The 23,017-nt window shown below is 46.2% G+C and overlaps 1 protein-coding gene across 10 annotated transcripts in view; it reads right to left on the reverse strand.

The window, feature by feature from the left end:
• Positions 1–23,017, reverse strand: part of SLIT2 (slit guidance ligand 2) — a 482,157-nt gene that overhangs the window by 58,540 nt on the left and 400,600 nt on the right. For all 10 annotated transcript variants that reach the window (XM_060246235.1, XM_060246233.1, XM_060246234.1 and 7 more), the window contains 7 exons: positions 22,136–22,279; positions 17,278–17,421; positions 12,787–12,953; positions 8,871–9,003; positions 3,745–3,813; positions 1,488–1,559; positions 852–923 (listed from right to left, as the gene is read on the reverse strand). In XM_060246235.1, coding sequence (XP_060102218.1) covers positions 852–923; positions 1,488–1,559; positions 3,745–3,813; positions 8,871–9,003; positions 12,787–12,953; positions 17,278–17,421; positions 22,136–22,279 — 801 coding nt within the window. The remainder of the gene's footprint in view (positions 1–851; positions 924–1,487; positions 1,560–3,744; positions 3,814–8,870; positions 9,004–12,786; positions 12,954–17,277; positions 17,422–22,135; positions 22,280–23,017) is intronic.

Consider the following 23,017-nt stretch of genomic DNA (forward strand, 5'->3'; position numbering starts at 1 on the left):
CCAAAGCACCAAGAGCATCACTGCCCCAGACAGAGAGTTCCAACAATATGCTGTGGCTAAGAGCCACTGATGGACCTCTGCTCCATATTTTTATCCAATCTCCTCTTGAAGCTGGCTGTGCTTGTACCCCCCACCACCTCCTGTGGCAGTGAATTCCATGTGTTAATCACCCTTTGGGCGAAGAAGTACTTCCTTTTCTCCGTTCTAACCCGACTGCTCAGCAATTTCATTGAATGCCCACGAGTTCTCATATTGTGAGAAAGGGAGAAAAGGACTTCTTTCTCTACCTTCTCTATCCCATGCATCATTTTGTAAACCTCTATCATGTCGCCCCTCAGTCGATGGATCTCCAAGCTAAAGAGCCCCAAGCGTTTTAACTTTTCTTCATAGGGAAAGTGATCTTGGGATCCTTAGCGCTGAGCAAAAGAGCCAGGGTTTCCAGGGGACGGGGGGACGGTTGGTTGAATAAAGGCTTAATATAGTAATCCCTCATAATCTCAAAAAAAAAAATCTGTATCCCAGCCGAGCATGGAAGGATGAATCAATCCTGTTAAGGCCGCAACGGCAGATTCTGTCAGTGCAGGGTCTAATAAAAAAATCTCCCTTACGAGACTGTTGTAGGTATAATGTTCAGTCTTGCAAACAAATAGCTCTGCAATAACATGGAATAGTAAAATAGTACATATGGGGTTCGGAGGATTGGCTACATCGGGGGGGGGGGTGTGTGTGTGGCCTAATACGCAAAGCAGTTCCTGCAACAAAAAAAGTCCTGCATGTACACAATGACGCAGGCCTGCCTTTCCAAACGCTACGCACAAATGAATGAACTGTACTTAAACAGATTTACTTACAGCAATCGAAGCGATCTCAAGCCGTCAAACGCTCGGGCTGGAATACACCGGAGACGATTGTAACTGAGAATTCTGAAAGCACACCAAGGCGACATTGTCACACTATATCTCAGAAACACACAGGTTTTGAGTGCAGCGTTTTGAGTTCCTTAGAGAACACTGTCACACAGACAGGTCAGCCAGAAGCTTTATTATTAAAAACGGCAAACGCGGCATTCTTCCCACAAACTTTTGTTATACATCAGGGGTAGCCAAACTACAGCTCGGGAGCCGCATGTGGCTCTTTTGCATATATTGCATGGCTCTCGTAGTCTCCACCACCCCATTGGCCAGCTTGGAGAAGGCATTTCTCTCTTTAAATCCCTTCTCCAAGCCAAGCCAACCAGCAGCTTGGAGAATGCATTTAAAGTTATAGTTGCTTTCTTTCCACCTCTCCTTCCCTCCTCCATCTATTTTCCTTCCTTCCTTCCTTCCTTCCTTCCTTCCTTCCTTCCTTCCTTCCTTCCTTCCTTCCTTCCTTCCTCCCTCCCTCCCTGTCTTGTGGCTCTCAAACATCTCACGTTTATTCTATGTGGCTCTTATGTTGAGCAAGTTTGGCCACCCCTGTTATACATGAACTGTTTGTTATACACTTACAAGGTGAGCAGCTGAGTCATGTTACTGAAGCTCTGGTTAGAGAGAGTGCTGATTCGGTTGTTACTTAGGTCTCTACAAAAAACAATGTCAGAAAATTCAGTCCTTCAAGATAACAGCACAAGTTTTAAGACACCAAATCCCGTCAGCAGATGTAATATTAACACCTTTCTCAAAACGTCATCCGATTCAGCTGTTTACATGCAGCGTACAAAACCAGGAAACACTTATTTGGGATGGAACAAGAAAGGAATCGTTACAAGAAAAGGGGGACAAGTAATCCTAAAACTGAGTTGCACAGGGTCTTACATACATTTTTGGAGGCCAACGCTTAAGTAAAGACCGGTGGTTTATTTTTTTAACATAAAAATGATATTTGACTCATTGACTTCTTGACAGATGCTAAAAGCACTTCTTTGAAATGCTGCAGTAAGGTCAGGGCTCTTTTTCTAGCAGGAGCTCCTCTGCATATTAGGCCACGTCCCCCTGATGTAGCCAATCCCCCAAGAGCTTACAGTAGGCCCTGTACTAAGACCCCTCTAAGCTCTTGGAGGATAGGCTACATCGGGGGGGGGGGGGGGCTTGGCCTAATATGCAAAGGAGCTCCTGCTAGAAAAAGAGCCCTGATTAGGGTTGCCAGCTCATGATTGGAATATACCTGGAGATTTTGAGGAGGGCAAGTTTGGGAAGGAGAGGCAGTTCAAATGGGGTATAATAAAATGTAGTCTACCTTCCAATGTGGCCACTTTCTCCAGGTGAACTGATCTCTGTTGCCTGGCGATCAACTGTAATAGCAGAAGATCCCTCCACCCACCACCTGGATGTTGGCAGGCCTATTTTGTTGTGATCCAAATTAGTGGATGACAGACTTTTTAACCCCCCCCCCAAAAAAAAAACAGTTCTGCTACTACTCAGGGCTTTCTTTATAGCAGGAGCTCCTTTGCATATTAGGCCACACATCCCAGATGTAGCCAGTCCTCCTGGAGCTTACAGTAGCCCCTGTACCAGAGGAGCCAAACTGAGGCTCAGGAGCCAAATGTGACTCATTCACATATATTGTGTGGCTCTTGGGGCCCCCACCACCCCATTGGCCAGCTTGGAGAAGGCATTTCTCTCTTTAAATCCCTTCTCCAAGCCAAGTCAACCAGCAGCTTTGATAATGCATTTAAAGTTATAGTTGCTTTCTTTCCACCTTTCCCTACCTCCTCCATCTATTTTCCTTCCTTCCTTCCTTCCTTCCTTGTAAATATCTGACATTCATGTCTTGTGGCTCTCAAACATCTGACATTTACTCCATTATTCTATTTATTCCACACCAGTTTGGTGTAGTGGTTAAAAGTGCGGACTCTTATCTGGGAGAACCAGGTTTGATTCCCCACTCCTCCACTTGCAGCTGCTGGAACGGCCTTGGGTCAGCCATAGCTCTGGCAGAGGTTGTCCTTGAAAGGGCAGCTGCTGTGAGAGCCCTCTCCAGCCCCACCCACCTCACAGGGTGTCTGTTGTGGGGGAGGAAGGTAAAGGAGATTGTGAGCCGCTCTGAGATCTGGAGTGGAGGGTGGGATATAAATCCATTTTTTTTATTATTTTTTTTTAAATGGCTCCTATATTAAGCAAGTCTGGCCACCCCTGCCCTATACTAAGAGCCCTGTAAGCTCTTGGAGGATTGGCTACATCAGGGGTGTGTGGCCTAATATGCAAAGGAGTTTCTGATAAAAAAAAGCCCTGCTAATATTACTATATGATGTAATATTGGTGGGCTTGCTGTTACTGGGAGAATGCACTTATGGCTGAAATTACTTTGTTAAAAGAACCAGCAAGGTTCTCACAAAAGTTGCTGTAAAGAAGATAAGCGGGGATGCTCTTCCCTGCTGTTCACCCCATATCATTATTGCCCATAACCTTGTTGCAAACAAATGGTGCCAATTTCATTTGGTAGCTGAAATCACTTAGAACGCCTTAATGCAGTCTAATGCTGGACTCCCATCTGTGCCAACGAACAACCGTGGCCATATTCTGGAGGGTGTTTTGTGGGAGTCTGCAACTTTTGGAGTTGCAGACAGGGGTTTCTGTCTCCATAATTTCTAATGAATTGCGCTGTGATCGGTGAACTAAAAATATACCATTTCCAAAACGCGCGTTAAGAGTCATATTTGGTAAAAGGTCCACTACATTTTATGCTTTCCTTGAAACGATTTCATTTAACGGAAGAAGAGATTTTTAAGTAGCGTCAGCAGAGGGAGGCGCTCTGAAGGTTACTTACATAAGAGTTAAGTGTTTGTAGTTTGAAAGTTCTTTGGGGACTAGAGTGAACTGGTTTCCATCCAAATACCTCCGAAAGAAAAGCAGAAGACAGCGTTATTTGACCGAAGTTAATAAGAGTTCCTTTCATGAGTAAAGTATTCAGAGATATTGCAAGACCCAAGCCAGATACGTTCAAACTTAGTAAATAAAATACAGGTTCTACAATTACCTATATCGTTTTTCTTTGTTAGGATAACTTGATGGCCGGGGAACAGATGAGACTAACAGCGACTTTAATAGCCAGATGCACATCTGCACGCTTGGTTAACCGAAACAATTTTACCATAGTGTACCATGATTTTTTTTAAAACTAGATTCACGCACATCTGCTCTGATCCCAGAAGAGTATTTGTTGTATATCAGTAGTAGGGAGTGTAAGTAATGAAACACCCAAACCAAAGATATACATGGAAATCACTGTTCGGGGTCATTACTGTGCTGTTCTGGAACAGTATTAAGTATCTGGGATTTTTAGTGACATGAAACTCCCCTCCTTGAAGAAATCCATGTTTTGGGGTTTGGATCTTGATAGTCAGCTACAGCATTTTTGGAAGGAAAGGTCCCCTGTGTGAGCACCAGTCATTTCCGACTCTGGGGTGACGTTGCTTTCACAACGTTTTCACAGCAGACTTTTTACGGGCTGGTTTGCCATTGCCTTCCCCAGTCATCTACGCTTCCCCCCCAGCAAGCTGGGGACTCATTTTACCGACCTGGGAAGGAAGGAAGGCTGAGTAAACCTTGAGCCGGCTACCTGAAAACCCAGCTTCCATCAGGGATCGAACTCAGGTCATGAGCAGAGCTTAGGACTGCAGTACCGTAGCTTTAACACTCTGCGCCACGGGGCCACCTCTTGGTCCACAAGTCAGCAAAGATTAAAAATTTAACATAAAAACAGTAAAAATTGCAGCCAATTGTCTTTGGGAAAAAGCCACAAAGAGCCACAGTTCTCTTTCTCTCCCTCCTCTGTGTGTGTGTGTGCTGGTGGTGGTGAGTTCTTTTGTTTTTCTATGGCTGGGTAAATATAGAGCTCGGCAGCTTGTTCAGGAGTCATGGAAATCATCCCCTTAATGTCAAGAGTCCCTCCATCTTGTTCCTCTTGTCATGTGTATTCAATTGTTCACTGCTATGCTGTGCTTCAATGCTATGCCTTTGATATAACTGTAACGTGTTGCTTATCTGGAGGGAGGATGGTATGTCTGGGAGTTGGCTAGTTGCTAGGTAACCAAGGGCAAAGAGCTGGAGGAGATGCAAGCCATGAACTGACAGTGAGCACCTGCGGTGATGAGGGCTTAGCAAAAACCCCGCACAAAACCCCCGCTTCTGCTTGGAGCGCTTTGGCTTGAATTATAACAGTCAGGGCAAAGGTTCATAAGTCGGGGGAACTGACAGCGAGGTCAGTTCCGACAACGTGTGTGTATGCCCATGAAGCTGGAATAAACATCTTGAACTTCAACTGTCTTTTCCTTGACTCTGGGTCTGACACTTAGTCCAGTTGGCTTGAAACTTGAGTCTTTAGCCAGTGCTCACTCCACTGCAATTTTGGTGTCATTTGGTTGAAAAACACCCCCCCACACACAAAAAAGGTCCCACCCATGGGACATAATGACATTATGTACTTATAATTAACTATACGAATGTCTACTGGAAACAATGAAAGATGCATGAAGGCCCACTGAATATAATGTGAGCTAGGAATGCCAATTGACTTGCATAGACTCCTTTGAGAGTCAGTTTGGTGTAGTGGTTAAGTTTGCGGACTCTTATCTGGGAGAACCGAATTTGATTCCCCACTCCTCCACTTGCAGCTGCTGGAACGGCCTTGGATCAGCCGTAGCTCTTGCAGAGTTGTCCTTGAAAGGGCAGCTTCCGGGAGAGCTCTCTCAGCCCCACACACCTCACAGGGTGTCTGTTGCGGGGAAGGAAGATAAAGGAGACTGTGAGCTGCTCTGAGACTCTGAGATTTGGAGTGTAGGGTGGGATATAAATCCAGTATCATCATTGTACATGAGTGCACACAAAGTTGCAATGAAGATACAGAATGGATTATGAGAAACCTATCTTGGGCCTGGAATGCCAGCCTCCAGAGTGGAATAATGATCCATGGGAGTAGAATGATTTCCCCCAGGCCCAGCTAAAATGCTATGGGACTGGAATGACAACCCCTGGGGGTGGAATCAGTGCTCTGGGGCTTGAATGACGGTTCCTGGGATCATATAAATTGGTCTAAGTTAGGAATGACAGCCCCCAGAACACTGATTCCAGTCCCAGGGGCCATCGTTCTACTCTGGACTGTCATTCCAATCCCAGAAAATTCCACCTTCAGGCTGTCATTCCAGGCCCAAGGCAAGTTTCTTGCAATTTGTTCCACATTTTCATTGCAAACTTTAGTGTGCTGCGATGTATTTTCATGGAGCCCATGCAATTCAATTGGCCTTCCTGGCTCCCATCACATCCAAATGGGCTTTCTAGCCCTTCTAGCCTCTCCCACAGTGGTTCCTTACAGGGACAACTGTCGTTCTTTTTAGTATGACCCCATAATGACAGACCAGCCAAAAAGTCTGGGGGACGTGCACAAATGAAGCCACTTCTAATTTTGTGAAAGGTAACAAACAGGCCGCAACAAGGAAGGATGATAAATGCAGAGCATTTAGCGGAAAGGTAAGAAATGTTTATTGCCAGTCACAATGAGAGCAGGAAAATACAGAGGTTTTAGGGTTCCTGCCATTAGAGTTGCAATTCCCAGTTGGGTCAGCGGAGAATGGGACCATGGAGGTAAACAGAACTGTAGAATAACGACGCACTCACTCCGTGTAGAAAATAGTATTCCGTATAATCCACAATGTGTATCCTCTACAGACGCTAAACAATACAGTGGTACAGACAAAAAAACCGTCTTGTGCACAACACGCTGACAGTCCCGAAACCATATATTATTAAAGTCCAACGAATCATAAAAAACCCAGTCCAATTTCATTTCGGGAGAACCCTTTTTCAAGAGGCCGTTTTTTACATTTATGGGTTCAGTAGTGTTGAAGTGCCGTATTTCATATCTAAGGCGTTCCCTGGTTCCAGGAATGTAAAAGACGGTCCCTTGAAGAAGGGTTCTCCTGAGATGAAATTGGACCGGTTCTTTTATGATTAATTGAAGAAGAAGATATTGGATTTATATCCCGCCCTCCACTCCGAAGAGTCTCAGAGCGGCTCACAATCTCCTTTCCCTTCCTCCCCCACAACAGACACCCTGTGAGGTAGATGAAGTTATTGGATTTATATCCCGCCCTCCACTCCGAAGAGTCTCAGAGTGGCTCACAATCTCCTTTACTTCCCCCTCCTCCACAACAGACACCCTGTGAGGTAGATGAAGATATTGGATTTATATCCCGCCCTCCACTCCGAAGAGTCTCAGAGCGGCTCACAATCTCCTTTCCCTTCCTCCCCCACAACAGACACCCTGTGAGGTAGATGAAGTTATTGGATTTATATCCCGCCCTCCACTCCGAAGAGTCTCAGAGTGGCTCACAATCTCCTTTACTTCCCCCTCCTCCACAACAGACACCCTGTGAGGTAGATGAAGATATTGGATTTATATCCCGCCCTCCACTCCGAAGAGTCTCAGAGCGGCTCACAATCTCCTTTCCCTTCCTCCCCCACAACAGACACCCTGTGAGGTAGATGAAGATATTGGATTTATATCCTGCCCTCCACTCTGAAGAGTCTCAGAGCGGCTCACAATCTCCTTTCCCTTCCTCCCCCACAACAGACACCCTGTGAGGTGGGTGGGGCTGAGAGGGCTCTCACAGCAGCTGCCCTTTCAAGGACAACCTCTGCCAGAGCTATGGCTGACCCAAGGCCATTCCAGCAGGTGCAAGTGGAGCGGTGGGGAATCAATTCCGGTTCTTCCGGATAAGAGTCCGCACACTTAACCGCTACACCAAACTGGACTGTAGTAATACATGGTGTTTGGACAGTAGGCGTGTTGTGCACAAGATGTTTTTTTGTCTGTACCACTGTATTGTTTAGAGTCTATAGAGGATACACATTGTGGATTATACGAAATACTATTTTCTACACGGAGTGTGTTATTATTCTACAATTCCCAGTTGGGGAAAGGGGATCAACTGGTTTGGAGGCCCACCCCCCCACTTCAGGATTATCGGATAGCCAGGAGGTGAGGGGAGAGGGAAATGTCTGCTGGGCACTCAGTTATACTCAATGGAGACCGATTCCCATAGGATATAATGCAGAATTGATCCAAGGGTATCTGGGGCTCTAGGGGACTGTTTTCTGAGGTAGAGGCACCATATTTTCAGCATAGCATCTGTTGCCTCTCCTCAAAACACCCCTCACGTTTCAAAAAGATTGGAACAGGGGGTCCAATTCTATGAACCCCAAAAGAAGATGCCCCTAACCTCCATCATTTCCAAATGTAGGGAAGGCATTTAAAAGGCGTCCTTTCCCTTTAAATGAGACCACCAGAACTCCCTTTGGAGTTCAGACATGCTTGTCACAACCTTGCTCCTGGCTACACCCCCCAGAATCACTCCTGTCCAGACCTCAGATTCAGCAGGAGCTCACAGGAGCATGGCTCCTGAACCTTTGTGAGGGTTCCCCTTCTTCCTCCCCACATACCTTGCCCATTGAACAGTAGATGCAGCTCCATAACAATCCCTGGATTAGGAGAGCGGGCAGCCAGCCAGAGACCAGGAGCTTTGCCACACCCCCAGCAGCCCTTATTAACCCCTGGAGAAGCCCACGCCACCTTTTCTCCACTTCTTATGTGATTTTGGTGGCGGGTGGCTTGCTGGACTCTTGACTGGGGTAGGGGCAGCCAAGGAGAGCCCCAGGTGAGCGAAGTCCACTTGGGCTGACTGGATCTCTAGCCAGGCCAAGCAGGCCTCACTCGCCCGGGGCTCTCCTTTCTTGCATTGGGTTGCTTTTGGCTGGGGTGGTGGTGGCATATGCTAACGAGTTATGCTAATGAGCTCCACTACCTATTTTTTCTACAAAATGACCCCCCGCTCCTGTCACTGTTGCAACATGCATCACTACTGGCACATAACTCAAGAAAAAGCATGCACTACTTACAGCTCGGTCACATCTTTTGGGATACCTTTGGGCAAAGTCTTCAGGCCTTTGTTGCTGCAACGAACTACAGTATCCAGGCAAGTACATTCTACAGGGCAGCGGGAAAGTGGCGAGCAACTGTTGTCGTCATTTCCTAGTTCATAAAAAAAACCCCCAAATGTTTAAGTCTTTCTCATCTGAGACCATTTAGACCATGGTATTGCATCCTAGGTTTACACGAAATTTCTGCTTGCAAGTATCCTGGTAAACAGAAATCATAAGCCATAACTTGCAAGTCCCTATAATGCCAACCAGTTATGTTTTCCAAGGATATAATGTATTTCAAGCAGTTTGGAGACTGCTTGTATCAGTGGTGGCCAACGGTAGCTCTCCGGATGTTTTTTTTTTGCCTACAACTCCCATCAGCCCCAGCCATTGGCCATGCTGGCTGGGGCTGATGAGAGTTGTAGGCAAAAAACATCTGGAGAGCTACCGTTGGCCACCCCTGGCTTATAGGATTTTATTTAGTACCTTTTAATTTTGCCCTTATTCCAAGGAGCAAGAAGGACAGTGTGTATTGCAATCCCCTGCTCTACTGTATTCAAACCTGGATCTCCCATCTCCTATTTTAACCCTCTGCGCTGAGCTAACATCCCCTTGATGCCACAGCTGCTGAAGAAAAAAGGTCTTTGCGCAAATAACTCAACCACAGTCTTCGTGGCGAGAATTCGTGAGCTGAACTTAAAAGAAGTACTTAAAGGAAGAAGGTGGAATTCACTGCCAGACGATGTAACGATGGCCACAAGCATAGATAGCTTTAGAAGGGGATTAGACAGGTTCATGGAGAATAGGTTTATCAGTGGCTACTAGCCTTAGCAAGTAAAGGGAATCTCCTTATATTGAGGCAGTAAACCTTTGAATATCAATACTAGAAGGCAAAGGCTCTATGACCGGTTTGTTGGTCCTCCAGAGGATCTGGCTGGCCTCAACATGAGATGCTGGACTACATGGACCTCTGCTCCGTTGCAGCATGGCTCTTCTTATGTCCAATGACGTTTTTAGGCCAGTGCAAGGGATTTTCCATGGTTTGCCTTTGAATAATTATGCATGTGCACACAGACACTCATGATATATCATAAACTGATTTGAAATCAGCCCAATTTCAAAAGCAATTTGCTATGCAACATGCAAGGGATTCCAGAAAAAGAAAAATTCAAAAGTCTCTCAGGTCTAATTTCACAGTTTTTTTTAAATAAAAAAAATCAAGGCCCAGGTGTTTTTTTTATTATACCATATTTACGCAGTACAATACCTGATGGCCTATAAGCACAGAACAAAGGCTTAACTATGGTTAATGAACCAACTTCAAACCCTGGCCTGTCAGCTCCTAACTAGCCATAGCTAGTTGAGTGTCCTGTATTTAGACAACCACATTACCATATTTTAATTAAATCATAGTTTTGTGTAATGTCTGAATTTAGCCAAAGACTCTTAGGCGTATGTTTTTACTATTATCTGCGTAATGATGGTGATGATGATATTGGATTTATATCCCGTCTTCCACTCCGAATCTCAGAGCAGCTCACAATCTCCTTTACCTTCCTCCCCTACAACAGACTCCCTGTGAGGTGGGTGGGGCTGAGAGAGTTCTCCCAGAAGCTGCCCTTTCAAGGACAACTCCTGCGATAGCTATGGCTAACCCAAGGCCATGCTAGCAGGTGCAAGTGGAGGAATGGGGAATCAAACCCGGTTCTCCCAGATAAGAGTCCAGGCACTTAACCACTGCACCAAACTGGCTCAAATCCTGGTCTGTCAGCTCCAAACTAACCGAAGCTAGTTGAGTGCCCTGTATTTAGACAACCTCATTAACCGTATTTTAATTAAATCATAGTTTCGTGTAATGTCTGAACTGAGCCAAAGACTCTTAAGGCATTTATGCGTATTTTTTACTATTAGCTGCGTAATGATGGTGATGATGATATTGGATTTATATCCCGCCCTCCACTCCGAATCTCAGAGTCTCAGAGCAGTTCACAATCTCCTTTACCTTCCTCCCCTACAACAGACTCCCTGTGAGGTGGGTGGGGCTGAGAGAGTTCTCCCAGAAGCTGCCCTTTCAAGGACAACTCCTGCGATAGCTATGGCTAACCCAAGGCCATGCTAGCAGGTGCAAGTGGAGGAGTGGGGAATCAAACCCGGTTCTCCCAGATAAGAGTCCAGGCACTTAACCACTACACCAAACTGGCTCAAATCCTGTTCTGTCAGCTCCAAACTAACCAAAGCTAGTTGAGTGCCCTGTATTTAGACAACCTCATTAACCGTATTTTAATTAAATCATATTTTCATGTAATGTCTGAACTGAGCCAAAGACTCTTAAGGCATTTATGTGTATTTTTTACTATTAGCTGCGTAATGACAAACCAATTCAGTATGAAAGGGAGGTAGTTTTTCTCCATTCCGTTTCTGTATAGAAATCCTATAATATTCCTTGCTCAGATGGAACTCAGACATGGTAGTAGAGGGCTTTTCCATATTCTCATTTTCCTCGCTTGAACGTTCCTGTTTGGTTGGGGTTTTCTGCTCTGCAGGTGTTTTACCCCACCTAATGGTCAATTCGATAGTACACCTGTTGATGTTCGCCGAAGCTGTCTGCAGATTTAAATTGTAGCTTTTTATGCCAGACATAAAGTGGTGTAACAGCAAATAGACCACTAGAAGAACAGAACACAACAGAATCCCTTGCCCCTCCCAAAGAAACAGGAATTTACAAGTGAGGAAAATGAGAATGCAAAAAAGTCCTTCATTATGACAGGCAAGAGAAAACAGCAGCAGGCCTTCGGCTCACACCCTTCCTATCTTGTTTCTGAGAAAACAAGCCATTTTACTAGGACATGTGACCTCTGACAAATATCACTGATGCAACACAGGAATGAAACACTGAATTAACACTGGAAGAGGCTTTAGGACAGTGGCCCCCAAGCTTTTTGGCACCAGGGACCGGTTTTGTGGAAGACAATTTTTCCACGGACCAGTGAGGGTGGGGGTGCTAGGGTCTTCGCTGCTCCAGGCTGCCTACACCCCATCGCTTCCCCCCCATAGGGTTCTTTAAATGAGGAGTGGGCAAAGGTCTCTGCCTCACTCTGCAGCCCCAGGACCGGACCCCCCACTGTGGTCCCAGGGCCGGCAAGGTGGGGGCGCCAAATTGCCCCCACCCCCAGCCCTGCCCCTTAGGCAAACCCATGTTTGCCTCCCCAGTCTCCTCCTCCCTCCGCAATTCACAATGTTAAGGTCCGGGAAGGGACAGTGAAGTTCCGCATTCCTGGGCTCTTTAAAGGCCGACCCCCCCCCCCCCCCGACAGGGAAAAACTGTGCCAAAGGCTGGGCTCCAATGCTCCTCTGGCATGCTCATGAGCAGCGCTGCAGACAGCAGCAGCGAGTAACCTGCTGAAAAAGCGTCACCACTTCAGCCTCCTTCCCACTTTCTTCCTGGGCGTGGGAAGGAAGTGGGGAGGAGGCAAGGGCAGTGGCGCTTTTTCAGCAGGTCTCTTGCCGCTGCTGCCCTCAGCGGTGATTGTGAGCATGCCAGAGGGGCATAAGAGCCCAGCCTTCAGTTCGGTTTCCCCCTCCGATGATCTGATCGGTGTGTGTGTGGGGGGTTTGATCTTTAAAGATCCCAGGAACTCGGCGCTTCACCACCCCTTCCCCGACCTTAAAATTGTGAAGAACAGAGGGAGGAGGAGGCACTGCAGGGAGGGGGCAGGGTGGCGAGGCTGTCTGGGGCGCTATGCATAGCCCAGTTGCTAACAGACCATGGACCGGTACCGGTCCGCGGCCCAGGGGTTGGGGACCCCTGCTTTAGAAGATCAGCATAACAGAAGAGATTAGCATTCCGTTTCTTTGTTTCTTATGAAACTGAAACAACAACTGCGTTTCTTACCATCATCACAAGTAAAATCTTGAATGGCAACATCCTGTATTGGGATTTCTTTCAGGAAGTAAGGTTTCTGACAGCGAGGGTTCCCCGTCACAATGCGCTTCTTCCGCAGCCACTCTCCAAGCCACGCTAAGTGGCAGTTGCAGTTGAAAGGGTTGGCTAAGAGGTTTCTGAGAGGAACATGGGAAGAACACGGTAGGGCGATTTCAAGTAAGAAAAGCATTCCTATAAACATGTTTACCAAAAAGGGGGAAGGGGGGGAGATATTTTTTTTTAAAGAAGATGAAGAAGATATTGGATTTATATGCCGCCCTCCACTCCAAAGAGTCTCAGAGCGGCTCACAATCTCCTTTACCTTCCTCCCCCACAACAGACACCCTGTGAGGTGGGTGGGGCTGGAGAGGGCTCTCACAGCAGCTGCCCTTTCAAGGACAGAGTCTCAGAGCGGCTCACAATCTCCTTTATCTCCCTCCCCCACAACAGACACCCTGTGAGGCGGGTGGGGCTGAGAGGACTCTCACAGCAGCTGCCCTTTCAAGGACAACCTCTGCCAGAGCTATGGCTGACCCAAGGCCATGCTAGCAGGTGCAAGTGGAGGAGTGGGGAATCAAACCCGGTTCTCCCAGATAACACTGGGTCCGCACACTTAACTACTACACCAAACTGGCTCTTTTGGGCAGTAGAATTGGTCTGGAAATAAATACCAGGAGCAGATTTCACTAACCCCCTTCACTCTCCTTTACCCTGCCTGCACATGCTCATTTGTACGTTCCGCGCCACGAGCAACAATGATGAAATTCTCCCTCGAAAAGCCTTCACGCTCCACAAAAATTCAGGATAGCAATTCTTGGTCTCAGCTGAGAAATCCTGAAACGTCTTATTTAGAAATAATCCAATGGTGTCACAGATCCGACTGGATGTCAGGCTTACAACTCTCCATAATACAGTAATTAATTACCGAGATGAAGGCTGATTATATTATTAGCCATAACCTGACAACAGCGCTTTCATTAATTTGCCTCCTCGAGATTTCCATCTTTTATTTGCTCCAGAGAACAGGTTTCCCATCTAGACTGACAGCTGAGCGGATTACATGCCAGTTATAAAAATGAATTTACCTCTAAAGTCTCAGTATTTTTGGCATCTCCCTATTTCAGTGCAGGCCTCTTGGCAATTTCGTTATTTATAAACATGCCATCTTTAATATGTGCAAATTAGTCACTGGGTGTAATGTGTCACACTTTCGTTCTCTTCTAGGAAATTCCTGAACAGCTAGCAGACATCACATTTTCGAGCATCCCGGCCCTTCTTTTCTTTCTAGGGTTGCCAATCCCCAGGTGGGGGAAGGGGATCCCCCAGTCTAGAGGCCCTCCCCCCGCTTCAGGATCATCAGAAAGTGGGGGGGGGGGAGAAAGAGAAATGTCTGTTGGGCACTCCATTATTCCTTATGGAAACCAATTCCCATAGGATATAATGGAGAATTGATCCACGGGTATCTGGGGCTCTGTGGGGGCTGTTTTTCTGAGGTAGAGGCACCAAATTTTCAGCATAGCATCCAGTGCCTCTCCTCAAAATACCCTCCACGTTTCCAAAGGATTGGCTCAGGGGGTCCAATTCTATGAGCCCCAAAAGAAGGTGCCCCTATCCTTCATTATTTCCAATGGAGGGAAGGCATTTAAAAAGTGTAGTCCCTTTAAAATGTGATGGCCAGAACTTCCTTTGGAGTTCAATAAATTCCCTGCAGCTGCTGTCAGGTTGTGGGGGAAAGCAAGCAGGCTCAAGGAATACCCAGCTATTAAAAACACACTGCAGAGTTTTGGCCTAATTCCTCACAGTGGGTATCCATGAGGACCTCACTTCCAGCTCTGGCTTGAACTTTGTCCGCTCTTGCTTTGCCTGTCATCCCTGTTATTTCATTGCCCTCCACTCCTCAGGGAAAAAAAAAACCCTGTATGGGCTCTTATTTGTGGGACAGGATGCTCTGGACCTATTACCGAGATCAGCTCCCCATTCCAGAAGTCACTATGTAGGTACATTTCCAGCCTTGCAATTTAGGAGGCAATTACGAGAACGGCGTGGGAACTGTGGTGAATGACAAACTATCATTGCTCAATGATTTTTGATATGGGCCCCCCTCTGCCGTGAATGCTGTGCAGCCACCTAACATGGAAGTGAATGGGGAGGTAAGGGGGGTTTTTTTTTGTAGCAGGAACTCCTTTGCATATTAGGCTACACCCCCCCCCCCCGATTTAGCCAATCCTCCAAGAGCTTACAGTAGGCCCTGTAAGAGAGCCCTGTAAGCTCTAGGAAGATTGGCTAGATCAGAGGGGGTGTAGCCTAATATGCAAACGAGTTCCTGATACAAAAAAAGGCCTGGGGAGGCATATGAAGACAGGAGTTCCATGTGCATAGGCAAGCTCTTATGGATCTTTGGAGGGTGGCCTCCTCTTGCGGAGGCATATTGACCAGATACGGCACCGCACCATGCAAGAAGAACCAACGGAAGGGCAGAGCACAGAGGCGCCCGCTGCCGCGGGTCCGCAGCAAGATAGCCCCGATCCTCCGTCCGCTCCGGCCGAGCAGGGAGCAGTGCCCAACCAGGGCGAGAGGTCCAAGGGTTCCATCTAAAGTGCCCTAACTCTCAGCAAGTACCACATCCGTTTCAAGGTACTCATATTGACATTTAAAGCCTTGCGCGGCTTGGGATCGACATGCCTACGGGACCGCCTCTCCCCATATGAGCCCCGGAGACTACTATGCTCAGCAAATCAACATCTTCTGACTAGGGCTTTTTTTTTTTGCAGAAAAAGCCCAGCAGGAGCTCATTTTCATATTAGGCCACACCCCCTGACATCACCATTGTTTCACATAGGGCTTTGTTGTAGAAAAAGCTCAGCATGGACTATTTGCATACTAGGCCACACCCCCTGACACCAAGCCAGCCGGAACTCCGTTCCTGTGCGTTCCTGCTCAAAAAAAAAAGACCTGCTTCTGACCACGTCTGGCCTTTTTGGCCCTGCCCCCAACCTGGTAGAATCCCCACGGAGATTCGGGCCCTACCGGACTTACTACCATTCCATAGGGCTGCAAAATGGAGCTATTCCGCCAGGCTTTCGGCTGAGGCAAACGGGAGTCCTCATCTTGCTGGTTGTATCATCTAACAGACCTCCCTGCGCTGACCAGCTATTCAGATTGTTAGCTATCAGGCCAACTGCTATGACATCTGTGACACTCATGACCAGTGTTCCCGCTAAGCTGAGTTAGGGTGAGCTAGATAAAAGGAGGTACTTCTTCACCCAAAGGGTGATTAACATGTGGAATTCACTGCCACAGGAGGTGGTGGCGGCTACAAGTATAGCCAGCTTTAAGAGGGGGTTAGATAAAAATATGGAGCAGAGGTCCATCAGTGGCTATTAGCCACAGTGTGTATGTATATGTATATATATATGTGTGTGTGTGTGTGTGTGTGTATATATATATATATATATATATATATATATATATATAAATTTTTGGACACTGTGTGATACAGAGTGTTGGACTGGATGGGCCATTGGCCTGATCCAACATGGCTTCTCTTATGTTCTTATGTTAGCTCACAGATTTTTAGCCTCCAGCTCACACATTTTTGTCTTAGCTCAAGAAGATGACCCTAGAGCACACTAATTTATGCAGTAGCTCACAACTTTAATGCCAGTCTCTCACAACTTTGACGCCAGTAGCTCCCAAAGTAGAATTTTTGCTCGCAAGACTCTGCAGCTTAGAGGGAACACATTGCTCACGACATCTATGTCTCAGTCTGAAAAATGCACTGCTCCGTTTATGCTGCTCGATTGCTCGTTTTATGGTTGTTATTGTTGGATTTTTAACCGTTTTACTGTTTTATCGCGCTTGTGATCCGCCCTGAGCCCATTATGGGAAAGGGCGGACTATAAATATACGAAATAAAAAAAAATAAAATAAAAACTCTCCCCGAAACACAGTATCTGTGAGAACTGCAGCATGTGCAAACCTCTGCTGATTCCAGCCAGAATAAAAGCACCAAGAGGAAGCAGCGGCTGTATCTGGAATGTTTTGTTCACATGCTACAGGGTTTCAAGGGAAGGTTTAGCCACATATTAAAAATGGTGTCGTGTTTCACTTTAGGAGAAATGCGAGCCAGTGAATATATATCAGGGATGGCTCCCAAAAATCCACATTTTCCCTCTCTGCTAATTAATGTGATTTTCATCCCTTCATGAAAATCGTTCAGTTACGCTCCTGGGTTTTGTTTTTTTTTCTTTACCATTGACACATTTGTGTTCTGCTGACGGTAACATTATATTTTATATATCTATTCTCTCTGTTTACTTTAATGACGCTGCCAATTCGCTTCTCCTCCATTTGCGTAATTTATTCGTTCTCTCTGTTTCTACACACAAAGAGAATGAACGGAGGCTCATACCGACGTTGACAACAGGTTACAAGTGCGAAAAAAAACACAAGCAAACTTACAGCGTGGAGAGGGAATGCAGGGTGTCAAAGGCGCCTGGCGCAATTGTGGTGATTTGGTTGTCGTACAAAGACAGCAGTCGGACAGAACTCAGGCCGGTGAAGCTGTCGTTGCTCACGCAGCTGATGCGATTGCTCCGTAGCATCCTGAGGGGAAAGATGAACCAATTAATCGGTTGTCTTGTGAAGGAGACATCACGCGCAACTTCATCTGTCTACAGTTCTTTATAGGTGACGAAAACAGTGTGATATTCCAGAAGTGAGGAGCTTTCTGGTGCTGCATTCAACTTGAACTGCACGTTCCTTCTTGGGACATGTGTGATCGGAACCAGCTGCCGGAAGAGGTTAGGGCAGGGGTATCAAACATGCAGTTCGGGGGCCAAATCAGGCCCCTGGAGGGCTCCTCTCAGGCCCCCGAGCAACTGGCTGTCATCTGCTTCCTTCTCCCTATATCCTGCTTCCTTTTGCATAACAGCTTGCTTTGCAAGGCTTGCTCAGTTGCACAGGAGCTACAGAGCAAAGCCTCAGTTTTCTCCATAGGCTGAGGCTCCTCCCTTGGGGAGGAAGAAGGAAAGAATAGCTTGCTTTGCCAGGCTCTCTCAATTGCACAGCAAAGCTACTGAGCCAAGCCTGTCTTCCTTCTATCGGCTGAGGCTCCTCCCCAAGTCTCCAGGGAAGGAAGGAAAGAGCCAGAGCTTCCTTTGCCCAGTTCCCTGGATCCCATGGGAGAAATACAAAGGAAGCATCTTTAAGACCAATGAGTGCTGACGTTTTAAGCATGTTTTAAGTTTTTATATATATATATGTGTGTTCTCAGCACTGAGGTCTAGTTCTCAGAACTTACTAACAATCCCTGGGCCAAGAGAAGTTAGGTTGAAGGCTACTAGCCCCTCGTTGGTGGAACAACCTTCCAGAGATGGTGCGAGCCCTGCGGGACCTGAACCAATTCCGCAGGGCTTGCAAAACATTTCTTTTCCAGCTGGCTTTCGAGATAGAACCTGATTAACCCAACGAGCGGACATCTAGCCGTCTTGTGTACATTATGATTACAGCATTTTAGCACCTATTTTATATATTTTACCTATTTTAAATAACTTATTTGTAATTGATATGTTTGAATTGCTCATGTTGTTTTATGTGAATCATGGGACTCCCATGTCTGTTGTTTTATGTGAATCATGGGACTCCCATGTCTGTTAGCCGCCCTGAGCCCGCCTGGCGGGGAGGGCGGGATATAAAAATAAAATATTATTATTATTATTATTATTATTATTATTATTATTATTATTCTTTGTAAAATATATCTCTGCTACCTAATCTTAAATAAGTACACACATGGTCCCACCCGATATGGCCCGGCCCAACCCAACACGGCCCGCCCCCTCAAGGTCTCACTTATGTCTGATCCGGACCTCACAACGAATGAGTTTGACACCCCTGGGTTAGGGCCTTGCGGGACCTCGCCCGGCTCCACGAGGCCTATGAGACCACACTCATCCGCCTTGCTTTGAGCTGACCTTTGAGACCTATATCGGCAGAAGGAATCCAGGAAACACTGACGTCATCGCAACGGAATAACGCCAAAATGTTATCAGCACCAACCGCTTTAAATTGTTTTTATTAACTGCTTTTATTATTATGAGGTACCAATGTAGTAGTCTTTGACTGTTATGATGACTAACGTTGTAAGCAGCCCTGAGTCTGCCTTGGCGGGGAGGGCGGGGTATAAATTTAATAAACGAAACAAAATGATAGGCTCCGCTCCTGTGAGCTCCTGCCCCAAACGAGGCCTGAGCCTGGCAGCACCTTAAAAACCAGCACAATTTGTGAGTCACTGCACACTTCTTCAGAACTCTGAGGAACACCTGCTTCTATTATGTGGAAATTATTAACATAATACACCTGCTTATAGTATGCAAGAAATTATTACTTCAATTCATGAAAAAGACAGGATAAAATTAAGACTGAAAAAAGCCCCAGGCGATATTAATTAGACTTTAGGATGAAACGCACAGCCTATAGATTGGACGTGAAGCAAGACAACACAAATCTAGATCTCTCCAAATATCAGGTGTGCTGGAGTGGAACAAGGGAAGGGAGGGCCCGAAGAAGACGAAGACAGTAGACGTACCCCGCCCTTCTCTCTGAATCAGAGTCTCAGAGCAGCTTACAATCTCTATCTTCTTCCCCCACAACAGACACCCTGTGAGATAGCTGGGGCTGAGAGAACTCTTACAGCAGCTGCCCTTTCAAGGACAATTCTGTGAGAGCTATGGATGACCCGAGGCCATTCCAGCAGCTGCAAGTGGAGGAGTGGGGAATCAAACCCGGTTCTCCCAGATAAGAGTCCGCTCACTTAACCACTACACCGAACTGGCTCTCCCCTCTGGTCAATTTTCCTGACTTTAAACAGCCCTGGGGGAACTAATATTTGTCCCATTAGGGAAACATCTGGGAACTGGGAAAGCCGGAAAGGCATGTATTTGTTTTTCCCAGCTGTGCAAACAGTGACTTCTTTTGGGCCATTTCAGGTCAGGAGAACAGCATGGAGGAAAAGACTTGGCCCTGCCCTTCCTCCTGCCAAAGTCTTCTAGAATGAGTGCGATACTCTTGGACACAAGGTTTTATTCACTGAAAATGTATAGTATGAACATTTTATGTCAGACAATTTACAGCATTAGGCAATAGTTTTACCTAAGTATACTGTACATATAGTCAGAGGTGGAATCTAGCAGGAGCTCCTTTGCATATTAGGACACACACCCCTGATGTAGCCAATCCTCCAAGAGCTTACAAAAAAGAGTCTTGTAAGCTCTTGGAGGATTGGCTGCATCAGGGATGTGCGGCCTAATATGCAAAGGAGCTCCTGTTAGAATTCCACCCCTGCATATAGCCAACATATTTTCAAGGAAATGTTCACTGTTCAAATGTGATTAATATTGTATAATATGAGGATAATTAAGCTGTTCAATGTTTTCGGTGTTATAATGTTTTAATTTTTCATCCAGATATGCTGCTAGTGACTTTTGTCCAAATAACTTGTTTACCACAAAATCTGGATTTCTTTTTCTAATTTCAACATTTATTTTTTTCTCTACCTCCCAGAGGTCAAAAACCAAGAAACAGGTGCCAAGGCTGCACAGGACAAAACAGATAGCAGCGCTCTCTCGCTCTCTTGTATTTGTATTTTTAAATTTCATAATTATGCCAAGTAGTATTATTTATGCGCTAAATTATAAACAATGTTGTTAAATAAAATAAGTTTAGTCTTAATGGGAAACCATTACCTATATTTATATTTTATTTTTCCGTGGATTTTCATTTTCCTTCACCACCCAAAAGAATTCCCCAGAAAAAACCACATGGCTTCAAAAATGGCGGTAGTTAGAATCTCCAATTTAAAAAGCTATTGTATTGGAGGGGGGCAATGATAAAAAAAATTGCATACAGATTCATCTCTGAGTTAAAGAATAGATGGAAGGATATGTCAGAGCCGAAAACCCAGAAATACACCCAGCATACATCCCATTTCTACCCTGGTGAACAGAACTGGCTTCATTTATTATACGCAGCCAAGTGCTTACACAAAACCTCCAACTGGACAGATTAACTGGGACTCATTCCCCACTATGCTTGTTCCAGTGTCAGAGTCTTCTTCCCCCCGATGCTTCCATCCAATTTTGCACAAGCTGCCACGGGGCTGCAACTTGCCTGGCCTCTTTCCCACGGCAAGCAAGATCCTCTGAAAACCAGTTTCTGCTTGTCACAGGAAAGAGCAACCCAACAAGAGACTCATGGTAATAGGTAGAAAAAAATTAAGCACAAAGCGTCCACGATTACCAGCCTCAACCAAAATCAAACAATAACAGTATTATCAAAATCGATGTATTATAAATCACATCAAAGGCAAAATCAATGCAGTCACTTATACAAAACGCAACATCACAAGACAACCGTGGGAAATTAAGTCCAACTTTAAAGCAATTCAGTGCTGTTTTCTTGCCAAAAGGTCCGATGATGCACTGAAGAAGATCGATGTCGCTGTTAATCCAAGTTTTAATTCGTAAGGCAGCCAGCAGTCCGATCATTGTGACAGGAAAGGAAAAGGAAAAAGGAAAGGTCCCCTGTGCAAACACCAGTTGTTTCCGACTCTGGAGTGACGTTGCTCTCACAACGTTTTCATGGCAGACTTTGTTTATGGGGTGGTTTGCCATTGCCTTCCCCAGTCATCTACACTTTGCCGCCCCCCCCCCCCCCAGTAAGCTGGGTACTCATTTTACTGATCTAAGAAGGATGGAAGGCTGAGTCAACCTCGAGCCAGCTACTTGAAAACCCAGCTTCCACGGGAGATCGAACTCAGGTCATGAGCAGAGCTTAGGACTGCAGTACTGCAGCTTTAACACTCTGCGCCACGGGGCTCTCTATTATTGCGACAAGGATGTACTAATGCCTTGTTTCACAATTGCTTTGTCAAGCTTCCAAAATCCGTCTCAGATACAAGGGTGTGAATGCCAAAAAATTCAAGTCTCTCCAAGCAAATCAACCAGTTTCTGCTTGCCACGGGAAAGATGCAGGGCGAGTCATGGCCCCACAAAAGCTTGTGCGAAATTGGACAGAAGCGTCGGGGGGAAAAGAGCTCCTACGCTGGAACAAGTCTACTGGGGAATCAGCCTGAGAATGGACCACATACACGATTCATTTTCTTACATTATGTACAGGACAAGGGCTCAATAAAAGCTCATGTCCACGTCCAACGTCTAGGTTATTTTTCCCCAAAAACAGAAAATTTGCAAGACCGCAAGGAGAAAAAGGCCCAATGTAGGAAATGAGAAAGAAAATAAAATATATAGCCTAGACTTACAATGTTTTCAGGCTTTCCAGTCCTTTGAACATTTTGTGCCGAACATTCTCCAGCCGGTTGCTGGTGAGCAGCAGCTCATTGACGCCAGACGCGCCTTCGAAGGTGCCTTCTTCTATGTCTGTGATTTTGTTATTGCTCAGGTTTCTGTCGCATATCCATGGAACAGAGGGTTAAAAGGGGGAAAAATGTTCTGGAAGTATTTTTAGAACGTACAGAAGGCAAAACTGGGCTCTGTTCTAATGACAGTATTTCAAGACAGTAACGTTTGGCTTATTTATTGACTGACTGCATTTATACCCCGACTTTTCTCCCCAATGGGAAGCAGATGTAGCTTACATCGGTCTTCATTTCCCCGCACAACCACCCTGTGAGGGTGGGTCAGGCAGAGATTCTGTGACTGGCTCAGCATGCTTCCATGCAGGGCCGGCGCACCACGGGTTCTGGCGCCCCTGCCCCAGCAGACTCGGGAAGGCGAAAGCGGCCGGGTGACACCTGTGTCTTCGGAGCTGCCTTCCCCAGTGCAGGTGCTGCCCTGCCCTGCCACTTTCACCTTCCTGGGTCTGCACAGACCCAGGAAGGCAAGAGCAGCACAGCGGTGCACTGGGAAGAGGCGCCCGGCACGCCTGTAGGCTAGATGGCGGCCTACCTAGCCTACTCCAACGTGCCACCTCTGCTTTCATAGCAGAGTGGGTATTTGAACTTGGGTCTTCCAGACTAACTTGGATCTTCGAGACCCAAACTAGCCAAACAAAGCAGACTTCTTTACCAAAGACCAAAAGAAAATCTATTCCTGAACAAGTGCAATAATATATTGACAATTTAGCCAGCCCGTTAGCTCATTTCACCAAAGTGTCCACTGAATTCAGATGGACTTCAAATGCT

Source organism: Heteronotia binoei, chromosome 9 (genome assembly GCF_032191835.1).
Source record: "Heteronotia binoei isolate CCM8104 ecotype False Entrance Well chromosome 9, APGP_CSIRO_Hbin_v1, whole genome shotgun sequence".
Lineage (NCBI taxonomy): Eukaryota > Metazoa > Chordata > Lepidosauria > Squamata > Gekkonidae > Heteronotia > Heteronotia binoei.